Here is a 26,629-nt window from a genome sequence, read left to right as displayed (position 1 = left end):
TCTGCTCCTATGATGCTGCTTGGCCTGCTGTGTTCATCCAGCCCTGCACCTTGTTGTCTCGGATTCTCCAGCATCTGCAGTTCCTACTATCTCTGCTTATATTCATAATCTTACTTTGTAAGCTTTATAATGACTTGGAGATGTCAATCAAAATGAAAAACAACAGGAACCCCAGGATGATAGTGCTGGATTGTGAAATCAGTCATGCAGCACAAACTCTAAAATGATAGCCCTCAAGTAGAAGTAATCAGAATAAGTAATCACTGATTTTTTTTTCGTTTTACCCTACAGATTTTCTCAAAAGTTGATGGCCAAAACATTTAAATGTTTGACAGCTTCAATGAATATGCCATTCCCTTTACAGTTTGACAATTCCAATGAGTTTATCCATTTTTTAATGCACATTCATGTCAACGTTTAACAATCCCAGAGGGCTCTTGCAATCTCTCACAAGGAACCTTGCCTTTTCCAAAGGTCACCCTCATCTCCCTTAAAATATCCATGGAACTATCCAAAAAAAATGTCCCATACCTCTGCAAATAAACCCAACAGCATCAGGCCTTCTTCTGAGAAGTATAAAGGCTGCAAAGTCATGTTTTAGACATCCCACAAATGAAAATTAGCTTGGTTTGAAGGCAACTGAACTTGAACATGTGTAGGTGCCTCCATGAAACACACAGTACAACATTAGGGTGGCACGGTGGCTCAGTGATTAGCACTGCTGCCTCACAGCGCTAGGGACCCACGTTCGATTCCACTCTCAGGCAACTGTCCTGCGTGGATTTTGCACATTCTCCCCGTGTCTGCGTGGGTTTCTTCCGGGTGCTCCGGTTTCCTCCCACAGTCCAAAGATATGCAAGCTGGGTGGATTGGCCATGTTAAATAGCCCACAGTGTTCAGGAATGTGTAGATTAGGTGGGTTACAGGAGGATGGGTCTGGGTGGGATGCTCTGAGGGTCAGTGTGGGCTTGTTGGGCCAAAGGGCCTGTTTTCACACTGTAAGGATTCTACGGTGATTCTATGATGTTCCTTTTCAGCACTTGGTGAAAATGTTGGATGCCAGATTTGGGAGTGGGACTCCTAGCATCAGGGCTGAGGCACTAGAGATCCTCTCGGTTTTTGCACAAATTGAGGCTCTACGTGCATAGTGAAAATATCTAAAATTAATGGAACAATGTAATTGGCCTTACTATTTTGCTTATAAACTATTATAGGAAATGTACTGGATAAAAATAATGAAATTGACAGAGAAACTAAATTTCTAAGAATAAAAAGCAGCTTTGGACAAACTGGATTGTTAGATTTGTAGTCCAATCAGCTTAGGCAGCATCTTACATCAAGTTAACATTAAGATGTCATGGGCCTTCAGACATACCTGTGTCCTTAAAATTTCTCCTTTGGTTAACTGCATGTCGCCAGTAAGCTCCTTCACCAGAATACCCAATGGCTCTAGACGCTTGCTAAAGTAATTTGTCATCTCAGCAGCTAAGGCCTTCATAGGCGCTACGTATACAATCTGCACAGAAATAAAATGCTGTTAATAAATGCATAACAAATTGAAGTGTTTGAACCAGAAACTGTTATAAATGATACTTGATTGTCAAATAGATTCAGTTCAGTTAAGCTGAAATCTTTAACAGTGATATGTGAAAAGTGATTATCCTTGTTAGATCAAAATGTAACTGCTTACAATATATTTATTTAGCAATTACCTGGAAAATTGCATCATGTTCAGATGAAAATGTATTGTTGCATGAAAATCAGATTATTATGTATATACTGTATTAATATTAAACAGTCAAATACTAGCATTTCAACATATTTGGTAAGGTTTGTAAACATATCTATTACAGAAACACAAATCATATTTTAAAAAGAAACACACTACGGAATAAAAACAAAAAATTGCCATTGTACATTAAATCCCTACCTTGAACTCATCCTTTCTGATCATTCCTTGGTGGATATGCTGGCGGATTTCATGCAAAACAGTAAGCATGGCAATGTTGGTTTTTCCTGCTCCAGTAGGTGCACAGATCAGCATATTCTCATTTGTTTTGTAAGCTGTCTCAAATACCACTGACTGGATGCGGTTCAGTTGCTTCATCCCTTTAAAAGCCAGCTGTCCGATCTGAAAGGTTAATCATGAAAATTTCAATAAAGTAACCATAACTAAAGAGACAAAAAAACTGAAGTATTTCCATAATTCCCAACATGATACTTTGAAGAATACGTTGTCAACAAATACTCAAGTAGAAAACTGAAACAAATGAAGTTGCTCCCTTAGACAGTTTGGAGCAATAAGACCAATTAAAGATACATATGAACTACAGCAAACTTTGTTTTAACCGGCACCATAATGAAAAGCCACTCTTGATAAACCAGCAAAAATTACATACCATAAATACCGCGATCCACGGCAATGTCAGAGTATTTATTCTGTGAAACAAGTATAATGTTGATGTGTACACCCCCTGCATCACGTTTGGTCAGGGTTTACTGCTAATGTGTACCTCTCGATTATCCAGAACCGGCACACGCCTGGTTCCATAGGTGCCAATTAATAAAAAGTTTGCTTACAATGTGAATTATGTAAAGCAATTTGAGGAAGTTATTTTGGATACAATTTATCATTCATTACCAAAGGGTTATTATAGTTCTACCTTAAATCGGTGTTTTACGAATACCTCAAATTTCTTTCCTATCAGCGCCTTTATTGGCAATACTGATCTATCTAATTCACGGAACTGATACATTTAGAAGATTTTGTTTTAAATCGAAAGATCAATAACAACAAATCAGAATATCAAAATGGATATTTCTTTAGACAAAGATATTAAAGAGGTGTGAAAATCAAGAAAGAAAAAAACAGACCTAGATCTTGTTCTAAAATTAAGGGTGCTAATGGTGTGGAAATCAGATAAAGTGCAGGGATTAAGATAGACAGCATGAGTTGCAAATCTCCAGAGCTTCAGATCTTCGTTAGGATGATCTCCCATTTGCTTTGCGCCAAATGAAATCATGTGCTTAGTGGTTCCTGTTAGACTCAGGAGATGCTCTGGCTACGTTCAGCTGAGTATGCATGCAACTACATCAGCATAGTCCAACAGTACAGAACAAACAAGGAAAAACTAATGTAGTCAATCACAAGCACATCAAAATTCTGCATTGTAGTCAAGAAGGACATGGAGGGATATGCACAACAGGCATTTTCATAGTGATGTGATGCTTGAATTTGGAGTTACTTCTATGATAGGTAGAATTGTATCTGTAATAAGTTTTAGGTAGAAATCTGACAGGATAGATTGAAACAGCAAACTGTGGAAAGATTATTTGAGAGTAAGCAATATGTTCAAGGAGAGAAAAGTTTCAAGGTATGAAGCAGTAAGATTTCAGAAAACTTCTTTTAACGATACAATTGAGAAAAGCTGGATTGAAGAGTCAGCAACTAAAGATGCCAGATTTAGCAGCATTGACACCAGAAGTCAATACAACAATGCCACGTGTCTAAAACTGAGTAAAATTGCATTCACATAAAACAACTAATTTCCTTGAGTTAAAATGACAATGACAATGACAATGACAATGACAAAGTAAAACAAACTAGTACAGGAGGTGATTAATTTCAACTTCAGTGTGCAGAATGTACAGTGTCAAACAAGATACATTCTTGGTTAGGATCATTAAAGATGTCAACTTGAACTTAAATTAACAGTGAAGGAATGCATTGCAAGAGATCCTGATACTATACTTTTGACCTGCATAGCTTGTTTCACTGCATTTCATAAAAGTATGGCTGATGTACAATAGGTAACACAATACAAAACACAATAGGACAAATTTACTCAGCTTCTGTCTACAAGATATTGAAAAATGACAACTGAATAAGCATTTAAATCATACAATTAATTCAAGGCAGAAATATGAGGCTGCCAAAAAGAATGCCTAGCATGTCAGATTCCATGGTTTTAAACTTTCTCAAATATGTAAAGAATACGTCCTCCTGAAAACAAAATCAAAGTGCCATTCCTCAAACTTGTTAAATAATGTTTAAATAATATCACAATTGCCTTCAACTATATAACTTACAAAGTTGACCATATTGACAAGACTTTAACAAGTCATATAGTTACAAGACAGATCTAGGTACAAAGTCAAAAAATGTCCACTAATCAGTCATACAAATGAAACAATTAAAATAAATTAGCACAAAATTTTATTTGCCCAAAAATCATTGACAAAATACAAATTAAACAACTTCAAATTGAGTTAACTGAAAATAAAGAGCACATATAGTACCAAATTCTTGAAGTAGTAAACAACGTGAAAAATTAATACAAAAGTCAGCTCAGAAATACATAAATGTGTGTGCAATTTGTGACACAGAGCTAATGTATTTCATTTCTTTACTGCAAATCCAAGAAAACTAGAAAACATAAAAAACCAAATTATGTCTGGGGTAAGCGACTTGCATAACTATTTTCACTGCCAGCAAATGCAAAAAAAGTTTATGGGTTTTGTATAGAGCATGGTAATATATGATGACCTCTGCTTTACTGTCTCTGGTAGAAAAGGATCCTACAAAGTAGGCAAACACCTTAATCATCCAGTATTGTACAATCTTAATTGTGTTGCTCTGAGATATTTTAAACAAAAGTAGACTACAGATATGATTAATCTATTTCCTGCCTTGAGCACATTTCTTGCTGGTTGCAGTGTAAAAACATTCTTGAAAGAGGAGGGAAATCCCTTAATAAGATTAGATTGCTGAACTACATAAAGTGAAAGGTATTACATTTTAAACAATTTAATAGGGATCATTCAAATTCTTACAGTCTTTAACAAAAACTTAAAGGTTTGACCAAGATGGTATTATGAACCACATTCAGACCAAAAATGTGGAAAATAATTAATATGGTAGTCTAAAGCAGTAATTGCAACATATCAAGCTATTTTCCAGAAACTGATTGGAATGGGACCACAACAAAATGATTTGGTAACTTTGCAAATAATCTTCATGTTTTCAAAGTTTTTTTTATTATTTGTTTGAGCAATGTGAGCTCCACTGTTAAGACCAGTATTTACCGCCCATCCCTATTTACCCTAGAGAAGATGGCAGGGAGCTACCTCTTGGAATCACTACAGACAATGTAGTATAGGTATACCCATGATGTGCTGTAGGAGGAGTTCCAAGCCTTTAACCAAACAACAGTTAAGGAACAGTGATATTTCTCTAAATCAGCAGGGTAAATGACTTGGAGGGCAATTTGCAAGTGGTATTGTCCCATGCACTAATGCCCTTCTTGCTCTAGATGGTACTAGTTGCAGATTTGGCAATTTCTTTCATGGAATGAGAGAATCATTGGCAATACCAGCATTTCTTACCTAACCTCAATTGCCTTTGATAGGCTGATGGTGCACACCTCCTTGAACTGCTGTAGTCCCTATAGTACAGCACTATGTGGAAAGGAGTTCTCGGTTTTTGATCCAACGACAGGGAAGGACCTATGACATACTACACTTTCAAATCAAAACAATATATGGCAGTGTCCAATAGGTCTGTTGCCCTTGCCCTTCTAGGTGGTACAGGTTCACCCATTTTGAAGGTATTGTCAAAGGAGGTTTGATGATCACCCCACCAACCTCCACATCCAATGTATCATTCTCTCCACCTACAATCTGCTGCATTGCATCAATGAAGTTAAGGATATTGTCAAATTAAAATAAAAAAAATATAGCAAAGATTAGTGTTCAACTGGACATTTGGGAAACTGTGGGGAAAAAAACATCAAATCCAATTAATATCTAGAATTAAGAAGCTAGTCTAATGGTGACATGTCACCAATGGCGTGAACATCCAACTGGTTCAATAATGCCCTTCAGGAATAGAAATCTGAAATCCTTATTTGGTTTGACTCCAGATCCACAATGTGGATGAATTGTAACTGTGCTCTGAAATGGCCGAGTAAGCCACTCAGTAGAAGGGTGATTGGGAGGAGCAACAAATGTTGGCCTTGCCAGAGATGCCCAGATCCCATTAATAAATCAGTCAATCAAAATGAATGATGGCTGTAGTCCATGAGTCTTGGTACGAGGTGTGTATAATGGCAGAGTTAGAGTAGGTGGTAGTGCTGTGTAAAATAGCAGGGAGAAGATGGTGCCACTTACCCTGGCAGAGCGCAAAAAAATTAACCTTTCTGCACTTTTGTGTTTTCCATTTTGCCTAAGTTGAGGCTGGCTGGTTCTTGTAGTGTGACCTGTTTTACTGATCTATAGGATAAAGTACTTCCCTCCTCTCAACCACACCATCTAGCAACACTTCCAGTTCCTGTCGAATAAGTGGGGAACTAACCCAGGTTTCTGGGCCATGTCCTCTATGATAGCAATCCAGCACCACAATATGAAAGGTAGTTCCTAGCTTACACATGGCACCAGTAGTATAAATGTCAGAAGGTCCCAGTAGCAGCCTACGTGTCTGCTTCTCATGCTTAAGTCAATGAGTAGAACACCACGGAGCCCAGATCATAATTAAAGGTGAAGGGTGGTACATTTTATAAGAAAAAGTCACCGTGTACTAGGTTGGACTGAATGTTGTGAATCTCAATCAATCAAAGAAGCTGTATTTGCCTGTTGTAGTGGCCTATTACTAAATTTGACAAGATGGTCACCTGGGGCTTTTTAAATGACACAAGACAGCCAAAAGGGATTGATAGCAGACGTTCACAAACAGACTTGTAGCCTCCATACAGGGTCACTGGATAAGGTAATGAAAGGTCTCAGTAAGCGAAGACAGGGGACATCAGTGAGGCATCCCCAACTAATAAGGGAGGCACAGATGAAAACCTTTGTAGCAAACTAATGTAAAAGTTCCATTTAACACAGTAGAAGGGGAAACTTGACTCACTTAGTCAAAACATTTCCAGGTAGTTGTAAATTGCGTAAACAATACACACACACACACACACACATATATATATCCTATATATATATAAATATATATAAATTCATACAAAAGTAGTGGTGGTTATAGTTTTAGTAAATTAGACATTGGGGAAGTTAAATAGATTTCAGTAGACACGTAGGAATAAGCACACAGATATTTCTGATAAGAAAGTATCCTTGAAAAACCTAGATAAGAGATGTCTAGTAATAACCAGCCTGAAATTTGTAGTTTAGCAAGAACTGAAAGAAAAATATGATCTCACAATAATCTGGACTCTGGGTAATTGTCATTACATATTAAACATACCTATATGAGAATTGTGAAATTAAAAAAACAGAAAGCTACAAGTTTCCATGCAGGGATTTAGTTGGATTCTCATGAGCAGCCAACCTTTGACAGTAAAAAGGGCCCTGCTATTTGCAGGGAAGATGGAGCAACAAATGTTGTAAACAGACAACCTATAAGAGGGCAAAAGAGGCTGTAAAACATGGAAAATAGACAATTGCAGCTTCACAGCTCAGCACACAGAAAGCTGTGAAAGTGATTGAATTTCATCCTTATCAATGGAGTTTGAATATGTGCTATCTGGTAGGAAAACTAGTGTGAAAGGTACATGAAGCAAGGTGGGGTGGGACAGAGAACCCTAGAATCAAACTTCTGCCTTGAACCAACTTGCAGCTACAAAATAGAAAGGCTGTGTTCATTTGATCTCCCCAATTTGTTAGCCTTGTTACACCTAATGTTATAGTTATAATGTTGTATAACTTTATACACATGACTAACTTTATATTGGAAGATATATCTGGGATGGCACAGTGACTCAGTGATTAGCACTGCTGCCTCACAGTACCAGGGACCTGGGTTCGATTCCACTGTCAGGTAACAGTGTGTGGAGTTTGCATATTCTCCCAGTGTCTGCATGGTTTTCCGACGGATGCTCCGGTTTCCTCCCAAAGTCCAAAGACGTGCAAGTTAGGTGGATTGGTCATGCTAAGTTACCCATAGTGTTCAGGGATGTCTAGGTTAGGTGCATTAACCATGGGAAATGCAGGGTTACAGGGATAAGGTAGGGGGATAGGTCTGGGTGGGATGTTCTTCAGAGGGTCAGTGTAGACTTGTTGGGTCAATTGGCCTCTTTCCGCACTGTAGGGATTCCATCAGGCAGCACGATAGCTCAGTCATTAGCACTGCTGCCTCACAGTACCAGGGACCCGGGTTCGATTCCACCCTCCGGTGACTGTGTGGAGTTTGCACATTCTCCCTGTGTCTGCATGGGTTCCTGCTGGGTGCTCCAGTTTCCTCCCACAGTCCAAAGATGTGCAGATTAGGTGGATTGGCCAGAGAGATGTTGATCATTGATCGTGTTTTTATAAGACTGGATGTATAGATCAGGGGGACATAGCTAACAATGACAATGTTGCATGTAATTACTGTAACACAAATGTACAGAAATGCTGTACTTGACGGGAGGAGCAGAGTGTTCAATGGACACTGTTCCAGAACCTCTCCCATGCTGCATGGTAAAAAAGAGCTCTGAATAAAGATCAATTGTGCTGCTAAACACAGAATGCAACACTCCCATGGAGTCATACAGCATGGAAACAGACCCTACAGTCTAACCAATCCATGCTAAACATAAGCCAAAACTAAACGAGTCCCACCTGCCTGCTCCTGGCCCATATCCCTACAAACCTTTCCTATTCATATATCCATCCAAATGTCTTTTAAATGTTGTAATTGTACCTGCATCCACCACTTCATCAGAAAGTTCATTCCACACACGAACCACCCTCTGTGTAAAAAATTTGCATCTTATGTCTTTTTTAAATCTCTCTCCTCTCACCTTAAAAAAATGGTGCCCGTCTTGAAATACCCCATTTTAGGGAGAGACAACCACCATCAACTCTATCTATGCCTCTCATTATTTTATAAACTTCTATCAGGTCCTTCATGGCCAAACGGCTGCACGTCCTAATTGGAGTCCAATTCACAACTTTGAAAGACCAATTTCACTCCCCTCATCACCCCACACTTATGTCACATGGCATATCAAAAATTTCAACAGATCTGTTTAGCCACAGACAGATCAATGTACATTAGCATTCACTGTAGCCATGCTGATATTCAATCTTGTTGTACCTGCAACCCAAATGAGTAGAGACTAGAAAAGAGAAAACGGAGAACTGACCTGCTGGATATCCTTAAAATAGTGAAAGGGCTAATGATAGGTGTGAAGAAAATGTTTCCAGCGGAGACCAAAACTAAAGGTCATAAAAGATAAGACGCAGCGTTTTAGTTCACCAAGTGAATCCGGATTGCTGTGGCTAAATGTACACACATTGTAGCCCGGAGCTCTGGATAGTGACGGTAGAGGCTCAAGCGTTCTTTCCATCATATGACTGACCAGCAATCTATCCCACTCTTACCACCCACCCATTGGTGTATGTTGGAAGGATATATAGGTTTGGCCAAGTAACGAACACACCTTCCTTGGCCATCAGCTGCTGGAGTGGGATTTCAACCTGGAACTTCTGGCCCAGAGTGTCACAAGATCTCCTCAATGTAAGTCAGTCACTAACAAACCTTGTCAAGACCAGCAGAGCTCAAGTGTCTTTCTGTATTAGCGCTTACTGAACCGGCTGATGGCCACAGGGTAAAAAAGTCCTTCTCAACGGCCACCAGCTGCTGATAACTATTGAAGCACTCACATTGACATAGGACCTCAAATAGAAACCTAAATTAACCCATCAGATATGTCCAACCCAAGCTGGAGGAACAGTACCTCATTTTGTCTTAGACACCTTACAGTCTTCTGGACTCAACACCGAGTTCAACATTTTCATGTTGACATCTCTCCCCAACATTGCCCATTTTGAATTAGTGTTGCTCCTTGAGGGAATCACTTTGAGCAAGCCTAGATGAAGAGGCTTTATACTGGTGCAGGAGGTTTATGCACTCAGGTCTCTTTTTGAAAAAGTTACACTAGTTGTCAGCAGAGAGCTGAAAGCAAGAAGAAGTGACAAGCAATTTATGCATCATGCACTACCAGTCATTAGGATAATATGCTTCACAGTGCATCATCCAGAAACACACTCTACTCTTGTGGCCACAGTATTTATAGGGCTTATCCAGTTAAGTTTGTGGTCATGCCAGCTATATTCAGAATGTTAAAAACCTACTCGCTCCTCCATCACTGCACAGGAGCAGTTGTGGCATCTACAAAATGTAACAACTTGTCAAGCCTCTTTCTTAGCATTTTGTGGTAAATGATTCACAACTGACTCTTCAAACCATCTTGTAGTCATGTCAGGGGGTGATAGGAGTGGTGGAATAAGTTTCACTTGCCTGGATAGATGCAGCTCCACCATTCATGACACCATTCAGGACAAAGCAACCCACTTAACTGGCAATTCTTCACTACACCTTCATAACTGTAATAGCCCTTATGGATACTCAATCCCAAAAAAATATCAGCCCTATCTTAACTTTAAGATCTCTTACTCAACTGACTCTTTTCAGTTTTGATGCCTTAGAAATTGTGTCACAATTTGGACACAGAGACTTCTTTCCAGTCCTGACAGTGGTTCAAGAAGACACTGACCACCAGTTTTTCCAAGTAGTGATAGGCAACAAGTGCTGCTCTTGGTAATGATATTGACATCCCAGAAGCCTATTCATATCCTTAACTCTTTTCCTCACTTGCACTAAGCCTCCTGAAACACAATAATATCCAACTTGATTCCATGTTAAAGCACTGAATTTCTATTATGTTTAATTACAAACAAAAATGTCTATTTATAGCAAATGTTCCAAGGTAATTCACAGGAGACTTGCCAAACGACCGGATACCAAAACACATTCTCAAAACTTTCATATAAAGAAAGAAATTCCAGAGCTTAAGAGCTTGGCAACACCACACATTACGCCTTGGCAACCAGAAAACGATGCATTTATGCTTATTGTTTCTTGCTGTCTAGCCAACCTGTTATCCATGCTAAGTCATTACTCCTTGACCTTTTATTTTCCACAATAACCTTTGTAACACTATCAAATATCTTATGGAAATCGACTGCACATCTACTGCACATTACTTCCTCAAGGAACTCCAACTGTTTAAACATGATTTCCATTTCACAAAATTATGCTCTTGCCTGATCATCTTGAACTTATCCACATGCACTACCACATCATCTTTAATAACGGTTTCCATTATCTTCCCTGTGACAGATATTGAGCTAATTAGCCTATAACTTCCTGCTTTCTGTCTCCTACCGGTTTTGAATAAAGTAATTACATTCGCATATCAACATTTTAAGGTCTGCTTTAAGGACTAAGACATAGCACCAAGAAGTCCTGTTAAAAAAAATTATTCTGAGTCCCTGTATAGGTTTCTCCTAAAGTGAAAGGCTGAACTTCAATAGTGAAAGCTTGTAGGAACTAAGAAATACCTCTCATTGGGGTATTTGCACATCAAAATTTGAGTAGTTCTATTCACCCTGACAGGTTAACTTACAACTTTCACAAGGTCATAAAATATATGGAGACTGGATTGGTCATCCACATGCACCTCATCTAATTTCACTTTCCCTTGGCAACTATGGAAAAAAAAAAATATTCTGGCAGAATGCACAGGAGACGGATAATCTAATACTGCCAGATTTATACTTCTGCCAATGTTAAAAATTACCTAAATAATAAGAGCTTGCAGTAAAGACCAAGTCTTTTATACAAGGAGATAAATTAGTTACATGCATGTATATCTTCTACGCTGGGGTTAATACTTCAAAACATTTTGTGTGAACTGGGCATTCTATACAATTGCATTTGAGTAAAAGGTAATGTTGCCAAAGTCTTTTGGAACCATATTGCTGCCCTCTCATTACAGAGAGGTGACGGCGGTAGTTCAACCTGAGAGTCACTGTACCTCAGGTGAGGAGCGAAGTTGAGAGATACAGTTCTTCATGATAGCCTCAGTCAGTGCAGGAACTGGACCCACACAATTGGCATCACTATCACAAACCAGCTGAGCAGTCAAGTGAGTTAGCTGATCTTTAATTGGGTACAGACTTGCCAATTCACTGAAACAGAAATACAATTAGTGAAAAATTAAAAAAAAACTCCCCTCACTGATTCAAACAAGTGGCCATGACTCCCATAACAATCTAAAGTAGAGATAAACTAAGCTACCATACAAGCTCAATATATTAGTTTACAACCTCATTTAAAACTAACTCACAGATCACAAAAGGGGCATCAAAACAAAAATGTTAAGAGAACAGAAGTTTTCTCGATTTTTCTGTTAAGTCATAAAATCAGCTTATCTAAATCAACCCAGTCCACTGAAGTGCAAAACATATGCAATCCAAAGAATAAATCGCATCGCACATAATCATTTAATTGATGAGAAATCTTAAATAAATTTCAAAATGCAAAGCAACCTGACCAATTGCATACTTAGCAGAAGTGCAAAAAATAAAATGCTGGAAATACTCTGAACAACATAACTCTGCAACGTTTTGATAAAAACATTTCTACACTAAAAATGAATAAAACTCAGCCAACAGCAAATTTTGTAGCTTTTGAAGCCCATCAACCTTTGTAGCTCAGTACCAGCTTTAATGATGTACAGTGACAGCAGTTTGTGTAACATTGCATATACAAACTTGCAAGAATACACAAGTCAATCTAGTTAGATATCTATGTTGACGCTGACATCAGAAGCATTCAATCCTCCGAAGTACATTATCAAGCCATTCCTGCTTAAAAAATTATTCAAATCAGAACTGAAGTAAATACTTTCTCTTTAAAATATAAAATATTTCACACACTTTTCTTGTGAATGACTTTCAGCATATATACCAGTCGTGACAAAACCCCAGACCACTTCACGGATTTAAATGGCTCAGCTGTAAGTTCCCGATAGAAAAACCTAGCAAATCAAATATTTCATTTTTCAGTGGGTTACAAAAAAAGAGGAATAGCGCTGGCTCACCAACAATCCTGTCCACCTTTTCTAATCAAGGCTGTCTCAAGGATCCAGAATACAGCAAATCAGAAATACGTGTTTGTGGACAGAAGAGGAGCAGCTTTACGGAAAGTAGGTGGCATTAAGGTTGGTTTTGTGTCACTATGATGGGCCATCTAATTGTATTATATCATTCCCAAACAACAGGTCAGCTGTGATCTCTTCTACTATATACAAACAAATCAGGAGGGGATCTTATGGCAGAGCAGCATCATCCCTACCTGAGCCAGAAGGTCAGACTTCAACCTGTTCCACAGGTTTGTCATAACACATCTGAATACATGGCTTAAAAGTATCCATACAAGTTAGAAAGCTTATTGACTGAAATGAAGTTGGCAACCACCATGGAACAAACTAAAGTTTTCTCACTACTACAACAGACAAAAACAACTAAGAACAAAACCACCATCATCAAGGAAACAGTAAATGGTTAATTGATGGAAATATGCTGCTGTGGTCTCAATAAAGCATCATGAAATACTAACTGAAATGTAAAAGTTATATCAACTATGTTATAAATAACTCCAAAATCAATTCCATCTTTGCACTGGCCACATGCAGATTATAATTGATGATGAACAACAATCTTCTGATCAATTTATCTAGAGTATTAATTTATTTACCTCATCCAAGTTTTTGATATCAACTGGTTTCTCTTGAATACCAATTGGCATAGGTTGTGTTGCAGGAATGACTACTTGTTCATAGACTTTGTTGTTCTCTCGCTCAACATCTTCTGAAAGAAATATCTGTACAACATTAAAGTTCACAGTTTAGCATATGAATAGGTTAAGGTTTCATAAATGTACAGATATTAAGATTACTTGCAGTCAGCAGACAATTGCATAAATTCGTCAACAGATCTACTTAATTTTCATTAGCAATTATTTTTTCAAAAATGAACTCTTAAGGCCACATTTATGGTGACCATTTTTATGTGCATGGAGAATCACACAAAGATCTAATGACAAGTACAATTGCCTTATTAACATTTCACATTCATACTCCAAGATGCAGAAATCAACTTCAATTTCTACAATAGCCATTCTTAGCATAAATTGTGAATTTAAAATTAATGCGCACCCAAATATGATCTTCACAGATATTTTTCAATCCTCCCATTTTTAATTTACTTAAAACCTATTACATTTTCCTTCTTTCTAATGAAAGCTCATCAATCTAAAACATTAGCTTAGTTCCAATCTCTACGTCTGTGTTCTGACCATTTTCTTTTTTCTTGCAATTTAATAAATACAGCTTGAATGGAGAAAGCAAACAAAAATCATACCTTTGCACCAGCAATAAAAGCTGGGGATTGCTTTGCTTCAATTTTTGAATCATAAACATGTGGATATTGGATGCGTTCATAATCAGGCTGTCTTGTCAGAATTGGTGCTATCCGTGCATTCTGAAGAGCATGCTCCCTATAAAACACAAAACAGAAAATGTAATTTTAAAATCGCAGCTGCATATGTTTCTTGAAATTTAATGAAACTTTATTTTCTTTCTCTTTTAGATACTCTCAAAGAAAAATCCTTCCTAAAAAGTAATGTGTAGCTCAAATGACATTATAATGAATGGGGCACTTTATATGTTCAAAAAAAAAAAAAAAAAAAAAAAAAAAAAATCCATTCAGGCTCAAACTCTAATGCAGAGCAGAAGTACAAAACAATTTTATTCTGTCAGAGAACTGTAGTACTGAGCAGGTGATCAGATATGTTCATTAAATTATAAGTACAAGAACATATGAAATGGAAGACAGCGACAATATAACCTGCCAAGTGCACTCTCCATTAATTATGGCCATGGCAAATCTTGGGTTTCAACTCCACTTTCTCATAGACTCCTCACAACCCTCAATTTTGTGAAAATTCCTAGGATTTACAGCACTTTAAGTGCAGACATTTCTCCTCAGTACATCCCAAATGATCAACTTTGAATCCTGACAGCGTGTCTTTTTCTTGATTACATAGCCAGGGGAAACAGTGTTTCGGTCTCTGCCCATCAAGCAGGATCTTGAATCTTTTAATTAGATCACTTCTCATTCTTCCAAACTCCAAAAGATATGACCCAACTTACTCAGCCTCTCATCTTGTGAAAAAAAAAGCCAACATGGTCAACTTTTGCTGTACTAATTTCAATGCATTTACAGGCAGTCCCCAGGTTGCGAACGGGTTCTGGTCTGAAGTCCGTTCACAAGTCAATTTGTATGCAAGTCAGAACACTATGTAGAACAATGTAAAGCAGCCATTTGTAAGCACAGTAAATATTCATATGTTGAGTCTTTAAAATCACATCTCTGTATGGGATCACATTCATAAGTACAGGCATTCTTAAGTCAGACATTCATAAAATCAGGGACACCCTATATGTCCTTAATTAAATGGGGTGCCCAAAATTGCACAATATTCCAGGTGTGATTTCAGCAAAGCTCCATACAATTTTGGAAGATTTCCTTATCCTTTTATTCCTAATGCTTTGCCAATAAAAACCATGTACACACCTAATTGCTCGTGGCACCTCAGACAAGCACACCAATGTCTCTTCAAACATCAAGATTGACAAATTTCATGCTTTTTAAAAACCCCGCTTTTCTGTTCTTACAGCCAAATAGTCTCACGTGACCTCACATAATATTCCATTTGCAACCTTTTTGCCCACTCATTTAATCTGTCCATGTCTCTTTGAAAATTTGTGGTCCTCCTCTTACAAAGCTATGTGGGAATGCAAGTATGATCTGTAAAGTTAAATACATTTCCCTCTATCCTTTTCATGCAAGTCTAAATAGCTGAGGCTCCAGCAACTCCACAGCCTGCCAACTTGAAAATGCTCCATTTATTCCTATTGACCACTTCTTATCTATTAATTAATCCCCTAGGAATGCTAATGTATCACCCATAACTCTCCAAATCCTTAACATATGTACTAACCTTTGGTTTGGCATCTTATTGAATGCCTTTTGGAAATCCAAGTACATGATATTAACTGATTCCTCATTCCAAGTTAGTTCCACAAAATTTGATCAAATTTATCAAACAGCATTGCACTTTTGTAAAACCATATTGAATTTGTGCAATCATTCTTCGCCTAAGCCTGTTGTTAAGACATTCTTAATAATGGATTCCATACTGATATCAGGCTAACTAGTCTTAGTTCCAGATTTTCTCTCTCCCTCCTTGCTTGATTATTGCTGTTACATTTCTTAATCTGCTGAGCCAATTCCAGAACTTACCATTGCTGGATCAGGATTTTTCTACACTTAGATAAGCACATGTGGCTTTAATAATAAAGTGCATAGTGACAGTCAAAACAGGCCAATGAACTGTTGCCAAATATCTAAAAAATTGCAAATACAATTGAAAGCAAAGCTTCAGCAGTATCCCTAAAAACAGTTACCCTTTAATTTGTCAATCATCTCAAATCTTTGAAGACAGACATTATGTCTGTGCCTCTGTCAGAAACCATCATGGTAATGATGCTTCTGTGAAGAGTGTTTTTTTTTTTGCCTTTTTAATTGTGGACTGAAATGGGAAATGAACATATTTTTAGAAAACAAGTTGCAGGATTGCAGCACTATTTATAATGCAAGTTATCTGATACTTATTGTGAATGCTTGTTCAAGAACTAGAGGAAGTCCAGTTAGAGGTGAGCTGGAGTAAGGGGCTTGTAAACCCTACAGACAGGGACCAGTGAACTGCATTCCCACACAACACCTTTTTTTAAGTCTTGTTTGTGTCTGTGTGTATACAGGCAGTTTAGAAGTGGGTTAAAGGTTTAATTAGTAGAGCTGTATGCCAATGGTTCAAACTGTTTACCTGTAGCCACAGCATCTCAAAGATCCCATGATGAAGCATGACTATTAATACAACACATTTTTTATTAACCAGCACCTATGGGGCCAGGAGTGTACCGATTGATTTCCAAGATAAATCCCTTAAATAATAATTCAACTTTGCCTTGAATTATCCCCTCAACTGACTAATTAAATATTGCTGAGATTGTGATAACACAGTAAGCTTCCAGTATTTGAGGTAAATAATTTTAGCCGGTTTATCAAGAGCGCCGATTCAAAAGGAGTCAGTTAAAGCATAGTTGCTATATATAAAGTTACCGACCAATCCTTGAGGATTTTTTTCCCGATTGTATTTTGCTCAAAAAAAAAGTGTTTTTGTTGGCCTTTTCTACTGTGGTGATTTCTGCCAAAGAAAGTCTCAACTCATCTGCAAAAGCATGGGAAATACTGTTTGCCAGCTCTGAACAGTTTTGCTTTAAATCTCAAAACTCGAGGGAAAGGAATCAATCAAACAATATGATGAGACAGTGAGGTGGAAAGAGATGCATTAAAAAGGGGAAATTAAATTCTAGAAAATCCTCAAAATAAATGACTGAAGATCAAGAAGGAACACCATAGTTAAACAGAGATAGTAGGAACTGCAGATGCTGGAGAATCTGAGATAACAAGGTGTAGAGCTGGATGAACACAGCAGGCCAAGCAGCAGAGGAAATTTTTCTGAAGAAGGGTCTAGGCCCAAAACGTCAGCTTCCCTGCTCCTCTGATGCTGCTTGGCCCGCTGTGTTCATCCAGCTCTACACCTTGTTACTATAATTAAACAGACAATATTCATCCAATGATGGCCTTTGCCTACTATGGTGCCTACTCTTTAAGATAATTCATTTAGTTCCAATTGTTCACTGCACACTATTAATAAAGTGTAGACATTCAAAGTAATGCACAATCTTACCATTTTAACTGAGGTTAACTGTTACGATGGAATTTGCTTGATGTGAGACAAACATTGCAAGAAAATGACAGTGGGTACAGGGACCTTCATACTTGAATAATAAATCTAGCATTTTTTCTTCGATTTGCGTACCAGAATTGCAACTTATCAGCATAGGGCAGAGACATCTCTGGAATCTGGGAACTACAAAGGGGTACGAAAAACAACACAGAACAAAGTTGTGAAACAACAGGCCAGGTCCTGAAGTCAGGGGATACTGGGATAAGGGACCACGAAACAACAGATAATTTGGGATGCCGTCTACAGGATTGAGAGTACTGATAAACTGTCTAGCATTTCACTGTGGAAAGGGTAGTCAGCTCACAGGAGAATGGATTCTTAATCTGACAAGCCTGGTGTTGCTGGGGAAGAGGTGGTTGTTCAGATCTAGCCGTGTTTGGGAGAGACACCCAGTAGACCTCACCTATTCTCAACACTTTACAGACTAAGTAACGCATCCTCTTCCTGTAACAATACGTTCCTAGCCGCCAAGTTTTCCAAACACTTTCTAGATCCTTTTGCATTCTCAGGCATTGTTGAATGCAAAAGTTAAATTCATGTTTTAAACTCCCTTTGTCAACTGAAATTTTGCATAATTGAAAGTAAAATTCCTTTTAGTTACAATTTTAACAGTAAACAAATTACTTAAACAAGTTGCAAATATAGAATTTTGAATCCACCTTACCTTTGTAAACGTAAAGCTTTTGGATCAAAGTTTTGCAGACCATCGCCTGAAATTTCCCCCTCATCTTTTTTCTCTCGCTTGGCTTGACGTTTTTCTTCTCTACGATACTGTTTTAACAGTTGCCTTTCTTGTTCAGAACGAACAGTGACTTGACAGCCATAGATGGGTTGTGTATTTCCTCCCAAGCCTTTTTTTTGAAGCATTGGTAGAGTTAATTCAGCTTTATCTTAATCTCAATAAAACTTGCATATACACAGCATTTTTGACAAAACAAAACAAAACACATGAGCATTATCAAACAGAAATTAGTCACATGCAAAAATGTTAGGTTTAAGATTTGGTCAAAATGGCAGGGCCTTAGGCGATGGTAAGAGAGCAGAGCAAAATAGAGAGTCTGAGTGAGGGAAGTAACAGGTCAGGAATTTGTCTCCATATATTGGTAGAATTACTGCATATAAAAGTGACACAGTGAAGCAATGCATTTTATTGAAATTATTTTTCAGACAGGCTTAATGACAATTAGAAACTAACTTGGCTTCAAAAGACATATTTATATTAAGTTGTGCTGAGGCTATGCATCCAACGATGCATGTTTGCAGAAGAAAGTCAGTTCCAGGTTTAAGAACTGGTCTATTTCCTGCCTAAGTTTCCAGGTTGCATATTTTGCATAATTCTCTGCACAATCAAGTACAGGCTCAGGAGAGTGACAAGAGGGCAATACCACTTGGCCTAAACAAAGGAAAAAGATATCAAGCCCAGTCACAACCAGTCCATCTTCCTGTCCCAGCAATGACTACAACCATTGGAGGGCTTTCCCCTGACTCCCAGTGACTCTAGTTTTACAAGAGTTTCTTGACACCACACTTGATCAAATAAAGCCTTGATACCAAGGGCTGTCAGTCTCACCTCACCTCTAGAATTCAGCTCTTTTGTCCATGAACCAAGGCTGTAACAATGTCAGGAACTAAATGGCCTTTGTGGGTCCTGAACGGAGTATCAGTGAGCAAGTTATTGCTTGGCAAATGCTGCTTGACTGCACTGTCCATGACACCTTCCATCACTTTTCTGATGATCAAGGGTAGGACTTTTGGGGCGATATTTAGCCGATTTGGATTTGCCCTGCCTTTTTGTACAGGATATACCTGGATAATTTTCCACATCGTTGGGTTGATGCCAGAATTGTAGTTGTACTTTAAAATTGCGGCCACTACAGCCAGCCAGAGGTTGGGAATTCTTCATTTGAGAATTCATCTCTCTACTCCCTAAAGCCTATCCACTAGGTAGTTCAAAGCTCTGCAATGCTGCTGAACGGTGGTAGAGGATGAAATAACTGAGGCATTCCCTGACAACACTTGGCTATAGTGCTGGAGTTTAATGTTCCAGAACTAGCTATGCCTCTAGGCTAGATTCTCCAATAAAGCTACAATATTGATATGTACCTAACAACATGAAAGATCGTCCAGATATGTTCTGTCCACAAAAAGCAGGTCATACATTGACATCAAAACAACACTTAAACAAGCGTGTCATCAATGGAATCTAGAATAACTGAAGACTATGGAAATAGGGAAGGGGGTTCAAAAGTGGTTGGAGTCATAGCTTGCAGGCTCTAAGATGGTTGTGGTTGTTACATGACAGTCATTCCAGCCAAAGAACATCACTGCAAGAGTTCTTCAGGAAAGTGACCCAAGCGCAACTGTCTTCAGCTGTTTCATCAATGACCTTCCCTCCAGGAAATGGCCACAAGTGTGATTTTCACTCATAGCTACAAAGTATCTACTACAGTTTGCTACTCCTTGTTCAATGAAGTAGTCTGTGCCTACAAGCAGCAATACCTGACCACACACAGGTTTGAGCTGATAAGTGGTAACATTCAAGCCAAACTGCCAGACAATGTCAATGACCAACAGGAGAGCATCTAAATATGTTCCCTTGACATTCAACAGCAATACCATCAATGAATTCCCTAACAATAACTGAAAACTTCAGTCGGTCACCTCCACAAATTTTGGCTAGTGGATGGAAGTCCTGCAGTAACTCATCTAACTCCTCAAAACCTATCCAGCATGTACACAGCAGACATCAAGGGTGTGAAGGAATACTCTCCACTTGCATAGAAAAGTACAGCTCCAACAATACTCGGAAACATAGAAACAGAAGATAGGAGCAAGAGGTGGCCATTTGGCCCTTCCAGCTTGCTCCATCATTCTTCATAATCATGGCTGATCATCCAACTCAATAGCATAATCTTGCTTTCTCCCCATAAATGAAGGTATTCAAGGGGCGACTAGATATAGCACTTGGGGTGAATAGGATTAATGTTTTGGCATCAACTACTTCCTGCGGTAATGAATTCCACAGGCTCACCACTCTGTGAAGAAATGTCTCCTCATCTCCATCCTAAATAATCTATCCCAAATCCTCATACTGTGACCCCTAGTTCTGCCCAATCCTGTTAGAATTTTATAAGTCTCTGAAATCCCTGCTCACTCGACTGAACTCTAGCAAAAACAATCACAATCTAGTCAATCTCTCCTCATATGTTAGACCCGCCATCCCCAGAATCAGCCTGGTAAACCTTTGCTGCACCATCATCCAGATGGAAGCAGCTCACTTGATCAGCATTGAATCCATCACCTTAAACATTCACTTTCTCCATCAACAACACTCAGTGACAGCCATATGTATCATTGAAGCCTCCTTCAACAAATCAGTAACCTCTGCTACTTAGAAACATCAACATTTTGCTTGTTGCTCTCCAAACCCCACACTATCCTGCCATGGTACTGCATCATTGTTCCTTCACTCTCGTTACGTCAAAATCCTGGAATTCCCTACTGAATATCTGTGAGCATACCCAATATGGGTTGTGGTGGTTCAAGAAGACAACTCAACTACCACATTCTCAAAGACAACTTTGGGTAAGCAACAAATACTGGCCTTGCCAACAGCACTCACATAACATGAGGATTTAAAAAATAAGCTTTTCCAATATTGAATACAACACTTTTTTTGTAATATTCAATTATGGGACATTACACTTGCAACATTCAGCATGCATTATTGGACTACATTTACAGGGAGGATACTGATGTTTTAGAGAGCATGCAATGAAAATTCATGAGAATTCTGCTTAATATGTGGAAATACAATTAAAGATTTGAAAAATTTTTGTATAGCAATGTAAATTATGTGGCAGAACAGAAAATTTTAAAATTATGACAATTATAAAATTAAAACAGATATTCTAAAACAAGCCAGCAAAAGATCAACTTTATGTCATTTTATGGGCATATTGGCATTAATTTACAAACAAGAATTTTCAAGGATGGCAGAATCATGAAGCTTTTATTACTTGTTAATCTGAAAAGCTTTTCTTCTTGGATAGCACATAAACCGAATTTTGACATTGAAAACTGTTCTCTTCTTTAGATACAGTTTCTTTCTAAGACAACTATTACCATTCCTCCAAAATACATTCTAAATCAATGCCCTTGGAAATTCACCGTTCCTTTCTTCTCCAAACTCATTGGTATCCCCCAAATGCATCATTCCTGCAATTATGGATCACTTTAAAAATGCTAAGTTATAGTTGCTGTTATATCCAAACAAATTATAAATTGGATGTAATTGCATGACTGCATGTCTTGAATATTATCCCTCTGCAACACTTCTCCAGCCTTGGAAATAATCCATCACCTTCTTCCAAACCACGTTTGATTCTATTTTTAGCTATTCAATTAGAGTATCTCCAGCAATGGATTTCTTACCCCCACCTGCATACAGATATTTCTAGGACTACTTAAAGGTCTGCCCCAATCCTTTCCCCTTTCTTGTCTACATGTTGCTCCTTGCCATCATCATATACGGTCATAAATTCAATTGGACATCTGCACTGATTTACCTGTATACCACTATCTCTCCTAAGCCTTCTTATGCTTTGTCTTTTGTCAGACTGTTAGGCTGATGTGAAGTCTTGGATGAGTCACAATGTTTATAGCTAATAACTTCAAAACCAAATCCATTGTCTTCTGTCCTTGTCACAAAATTCAACATCTTCAGCATCCATATTTTGATTTTGCTTCTATAAGGCATTTCGGGATTTTTTCAAAAACTATAAAAACACTAAATAAATACCAGTTATCCTGCCGTGCAATTGTCACTAACACCCCCTCCTAGACAAGAGCTTTTAACAATCCTGAAATTTGTTCAAACCCAGGATCAGCACACTTTTTGCCAAAGAGCAATGTCCTTACCTTGAAGATTTCGGAGCTTGTGATCTGTATTGTGGGTCAGAGCTTTTTCTACTATCACACTCCTGTGCTGCAGAACCTTCTCAATTAGCTCAAATCCTTCAGGTCCAAGAAGTTCAAACAGCTAAAACAAAAAAGTATTTTGCAAATATAAAGTTCATTGCTTTTCTGCCAAAAGAAAGAATTAACAATATGTGCTACAATGTAGAATTGATCGCTCATAAAACAAGTACTTCAATTATGTACCCTTCTGACCACACAAATGACTTAGTTGCTTTCTCTTCAGGACATTTACTGACTGTATCATGTATTGACAAGTAATCATCAACTCCGTAGAACTTAATTTAATTTATGGATGTCCACTGTCCAAAAACACACAGTTATTCTGAAAAAGAAAACCAAAAACAAAACTGTATCCTACTCAGAATGAGGAACTACCTAAGTATATTAAAAACCGGCAGTAGCAGTATTCTTCAAGAGCCATAATATCACTTTTGGCCTTAAATGACAGTGACAAGCTTAAAGACTGAAACATGAATAGTCTGATATCATGAAATTCAAAATTAACTTATAACATTGTGATTTCTAAGTGTACATTTTAGAATATTTACACCAACACAACCATACACAGACGCACTCCCACACTCTCGTGGCTTTCTCTTCTCACAGTAACTCTGAGGTTAAGCTGTCGTAACTGTGTTTGCTACTTTTTTTTGGAGGAAAAACAGTAAGCAGCTCTTCCCACAATGATTTAGGAAGAAGTAAACAAAAATTTAATGATTGCAACTGCATAGTTTACAATCTAGCAATATCTAGGCTGGCTTACCTCATTTTGAAGTTCATCATCACTTTTAGTTGATGCCAGCATCTCAAACAATGTTCCGCACAAGTCGTCAGTCATTGGTCTATCTGATGAGTCTTGTAAGGTTCTAATAATATAGCTATCAACCTCTTGCCTTAAAAATGAACCATCCACTTTGTTTGAAGATTTTAGGTCTGAACTATCACTTGATCCGTTTTTAAAATCTCCTTGATGATTGTTTAAATACTTATGGTAATCCAGACTGAAATCCTTTTGGTTTTTTGTCTGCCAGTTCAAGGGCAACTCTTCTGAAGGCTCCAAAACAAATGAATCAAATGAAAAATTAATATTTTTACCAAAGTGTACATGAGAATTTTGTCTTGCAGATTCATTTGTACGAAGTAATTTCTGTAATTCTTCCTCACTAAAATTTGAAGCAATTCTATATACTGCATTACAGGCAGTAGTGGCAGCCGAAGGAGGAAATGGCCCAAATATTTGTTTAACAGCTTTTGTTTCTTCATGTCCAACGTGGTCCTTATCATGAAACGTTTTGAAGAGAAAAACAGCCGCACTTTCAACAGTCTCTTGTTCATGTTCGATGCCAACTGTGAACAAAATTTAGATTTTTATTTAAACAATTGAAATTGCAGCTGCTCATCACACTACAATTTTACTACAAATCAACAAAAATTGTGATGAACCTCGACCAACAAAGACTGTAGTAATTGCTAACTTGTCCTAACAGATGGTAAATCATTAAATTATGCATGGGGAGTTGATGGCCTAGTGGTATTATTGCTGGACTGTTAATCCAGAGACCCAGACAACATTCTGGGGACATGGGTTCAAATCCCGCCATGGCAGATGGTGGAATTTGAATTCAATTAGAAAAATATCTGGAATTAAGAATCTAATGATGAATCCATTGTTGAATGTCAGAAAAACCCATCTGGTTCACTAATGTCCTTTCGGGAAGGAAACTGTCATCCTTACTTGGTCTGGCCTACATGTGGACTCTTAACTGCTCTCTGGGCAATTAGGGATGGGCAATAAATGCTGCCTGGTCAGTGACGCCCTCATCCCGTTAATGAATTTAAAAAAGTATTAGAAATGATTTCATAAAATAGCATGTTACAATATTGAACAGATTTTCCATTGATACCTATAAAGGCGAGAGAATTTGAAGATCTGCCAACATTATTTTAGGTTCTTTTAACGTGCACAAAAAATGCATCTTAGATCATTCAAATTTAGGATAGAGCAAAATTCCAGCCACATCACTACAATTTGCATCCAATTTTTTTTTTTTTTTAAATTGAATATATATTGAAATCTACATTTAAAAAGGTGATTCTTCAGTTCCTCAGGTTAGATATTTTCTTATCAACCTGTACAGTTATGTTATTGCACACTTCTGGAGCAAGTGTGACTGGAAACTGAGCCTCTTGGCTCAGAGGTAGGGACACTACCATTGCAGCACAACAGTCCTAGTTCCTCAGTAGTTTCTCAAGCCCAACCATATTGAGCTGCTTCATCAGGGTCCTTCCCAACATTAGAAGGTCTGAAGTGGGGATATTCATCAATGATTACACAATGTTCAGCGTAATTATTGACTTCTAAGATACTGGAGCAATCCATGTCTAAATGCAGCACAACCAGAACAATATCCAGCCTTGGGCTGAAAAATGGCAAGTAACATTCACTGTACAGAATGCCAGGCAATGAGAATCCTAATAAGAAAGAGACTAACCATGTTCCCTTGACACTTAATGGTGTTACTATCACTGAATCCCTCAATAATAACATCCTGGGAGTTACCAGTGACCAGCAACTGAACTGGACTGACCATGTAAGTACACTGGCTACAAGAACAGGTCAGAGGCTGGGAATCCTATAGTGAATAACTAACCTCCTGATTCCCTAAAGCCTATCCACCATCTACAAGGGGGCTGCAGAAAATCATTAATGTTTCTTTCACAGAACCTTTCAAATGCACAAGCAGCAGGTACATGGGAACAACACCACATGAAAGCTCCCTTCCAAACTACTCACCATCCTGACTTGGAACTATATCTCCACTCACTGTCATTGGGTCAAAATGCTGCATTCCACTAATGGTACTGCTGGGCTACCTACAACACAACAATGACTGCAACAGTTCAAGAAGGCAGCTCACCACCACCTTCTCAAGCACAATTACAGAAGGGCAATAAGTGCTGGCCCAGCCAATGACACCCAAGTTCCAGGTGTGAATAAAAAAAATTCACAGTGAAGGGGTCTGGACAAGAAAATGAGGCAATATTAAACAAAAAACAGTAACTTTAGTCACATAAAATGCAAACACTGACATGGTCAACAGTATAATTTACTGAACCCAAATTCAGAGTCAGTGAGCAGGTTACTACGAAGCAAGTGCTGTTTGATAGCACTGCTGATGAATACTTCCACAGCTTTACTGATGGTTGAGAGTAGACTGATTTGTGGTCATTGTTCGGGTTCAATTTGCTCTGATTTTCATACTTGGTGGTTATTTTTCCCACATTTTCGGGTAAATGTTGCAGTTTTACCCAGACTGGAACAACTCAGGTAGGAGTGTAGCAAGTTCTGCAGCATTGGTTTTCAGAACTACTGCTAAAATAATGTCAGAACTCATAGCCTTTGCAGTAGCCAGTATTCAGTCATTTCTTAATATCATAGAGTGAATCAAACTGGCTGAAGATTGGCATATGTGATACTGGAGACCTTGGAGGAGGTTGAAATGGATCATCCATTTGGGTAGTGCTGGCTTAAGACTGTCGCAAATGTTTCAGGCTCATCTTTCATACTGATTGGCTTGGTTCCCCTATTATTGAGGATAGGAATATTTATGGAGCCTTCTCCTCCAATGAGTTGTTTAATTGTCCACTACATTGACAAATGGTTTTTGAAGTACCTAAGAGCTGTTGGTTGGGGAAGCCTATAACTATAAGTAGTCAATATCACATTTTTATTCCTGGCAAAAATAAACTCAAAACAAAAATTATAATGTCATTCAACTGTCCCTATCATGACTAGTTATAGTCCAAGTCCAACAGAAAAAGAATGGCAACAGTAAGTGACTATTTATGAATGCCTTGACCATTATACTGTGTATTTCA

The 26,629-nt window shown here is 38.1% G+C and overlaps 1 protein-coding gene across 2 annotated transcripts in view; it reads right to left on the bottom strand.

The window, feature by feature from the left end:
* Positions 1–26,629, bottom strand: part of ascc3 (activating signal cointegrator 1 complex subunit 3) — a 494,022-nt gene that overhangs the window by 424,818 nt on the left and 42,575 nt on the right. For both annotated transcript variants that reach the window (XM_048596924.1, XM_048596923.1), the window contains exons 4-10: positions 23,514–24,097; positions 22,691–22,811; positions 18,435–18,621; positions 14,257–14,392; positions 13,592–13,717; positions 1,931–2,131; positions 1,376–1,516 (exon numbers count right to left, since the gene is read on the bottom strand). In XM_048596924.1, the coding sequence (XP_048452881.1) occupies positions 1,376–1,516; positions 1,931–2,131; positions 13,592–13,717; positions 14,257–14,392; positions 18,435–18,621; positions 22,691–22,811; positions 23,514–24,097 (1,496 nt within the window). The remainder of the gene's footprint in view (positions 1–1,375; positions 1,517–1,930; positions 2,132–13,591; positions 13,718–14,256; positions 14,393–18,434; positions 18,622–22,690; positions 22,812–23,513; positions 24,098–26,629) is intronic.

Source organism: Rhincodon typus, chromosome 5 (assembly GCF_021869965.1).
Source record: "Rhincodon typus isolate 14 chromosome 5, sRhiTyp1.1, whole genome shotgun sequence".
Taxonomy (NCBI): Eukaryota; Metazoa; Chordata; class Chondrichthyes; order Orectolobiformes; family Rhincodontidae; genus Rhincodon; species Rhincodon typus.
This window is presented reverse-complemented; position numbering and strand designations above follow the sequence as displayed.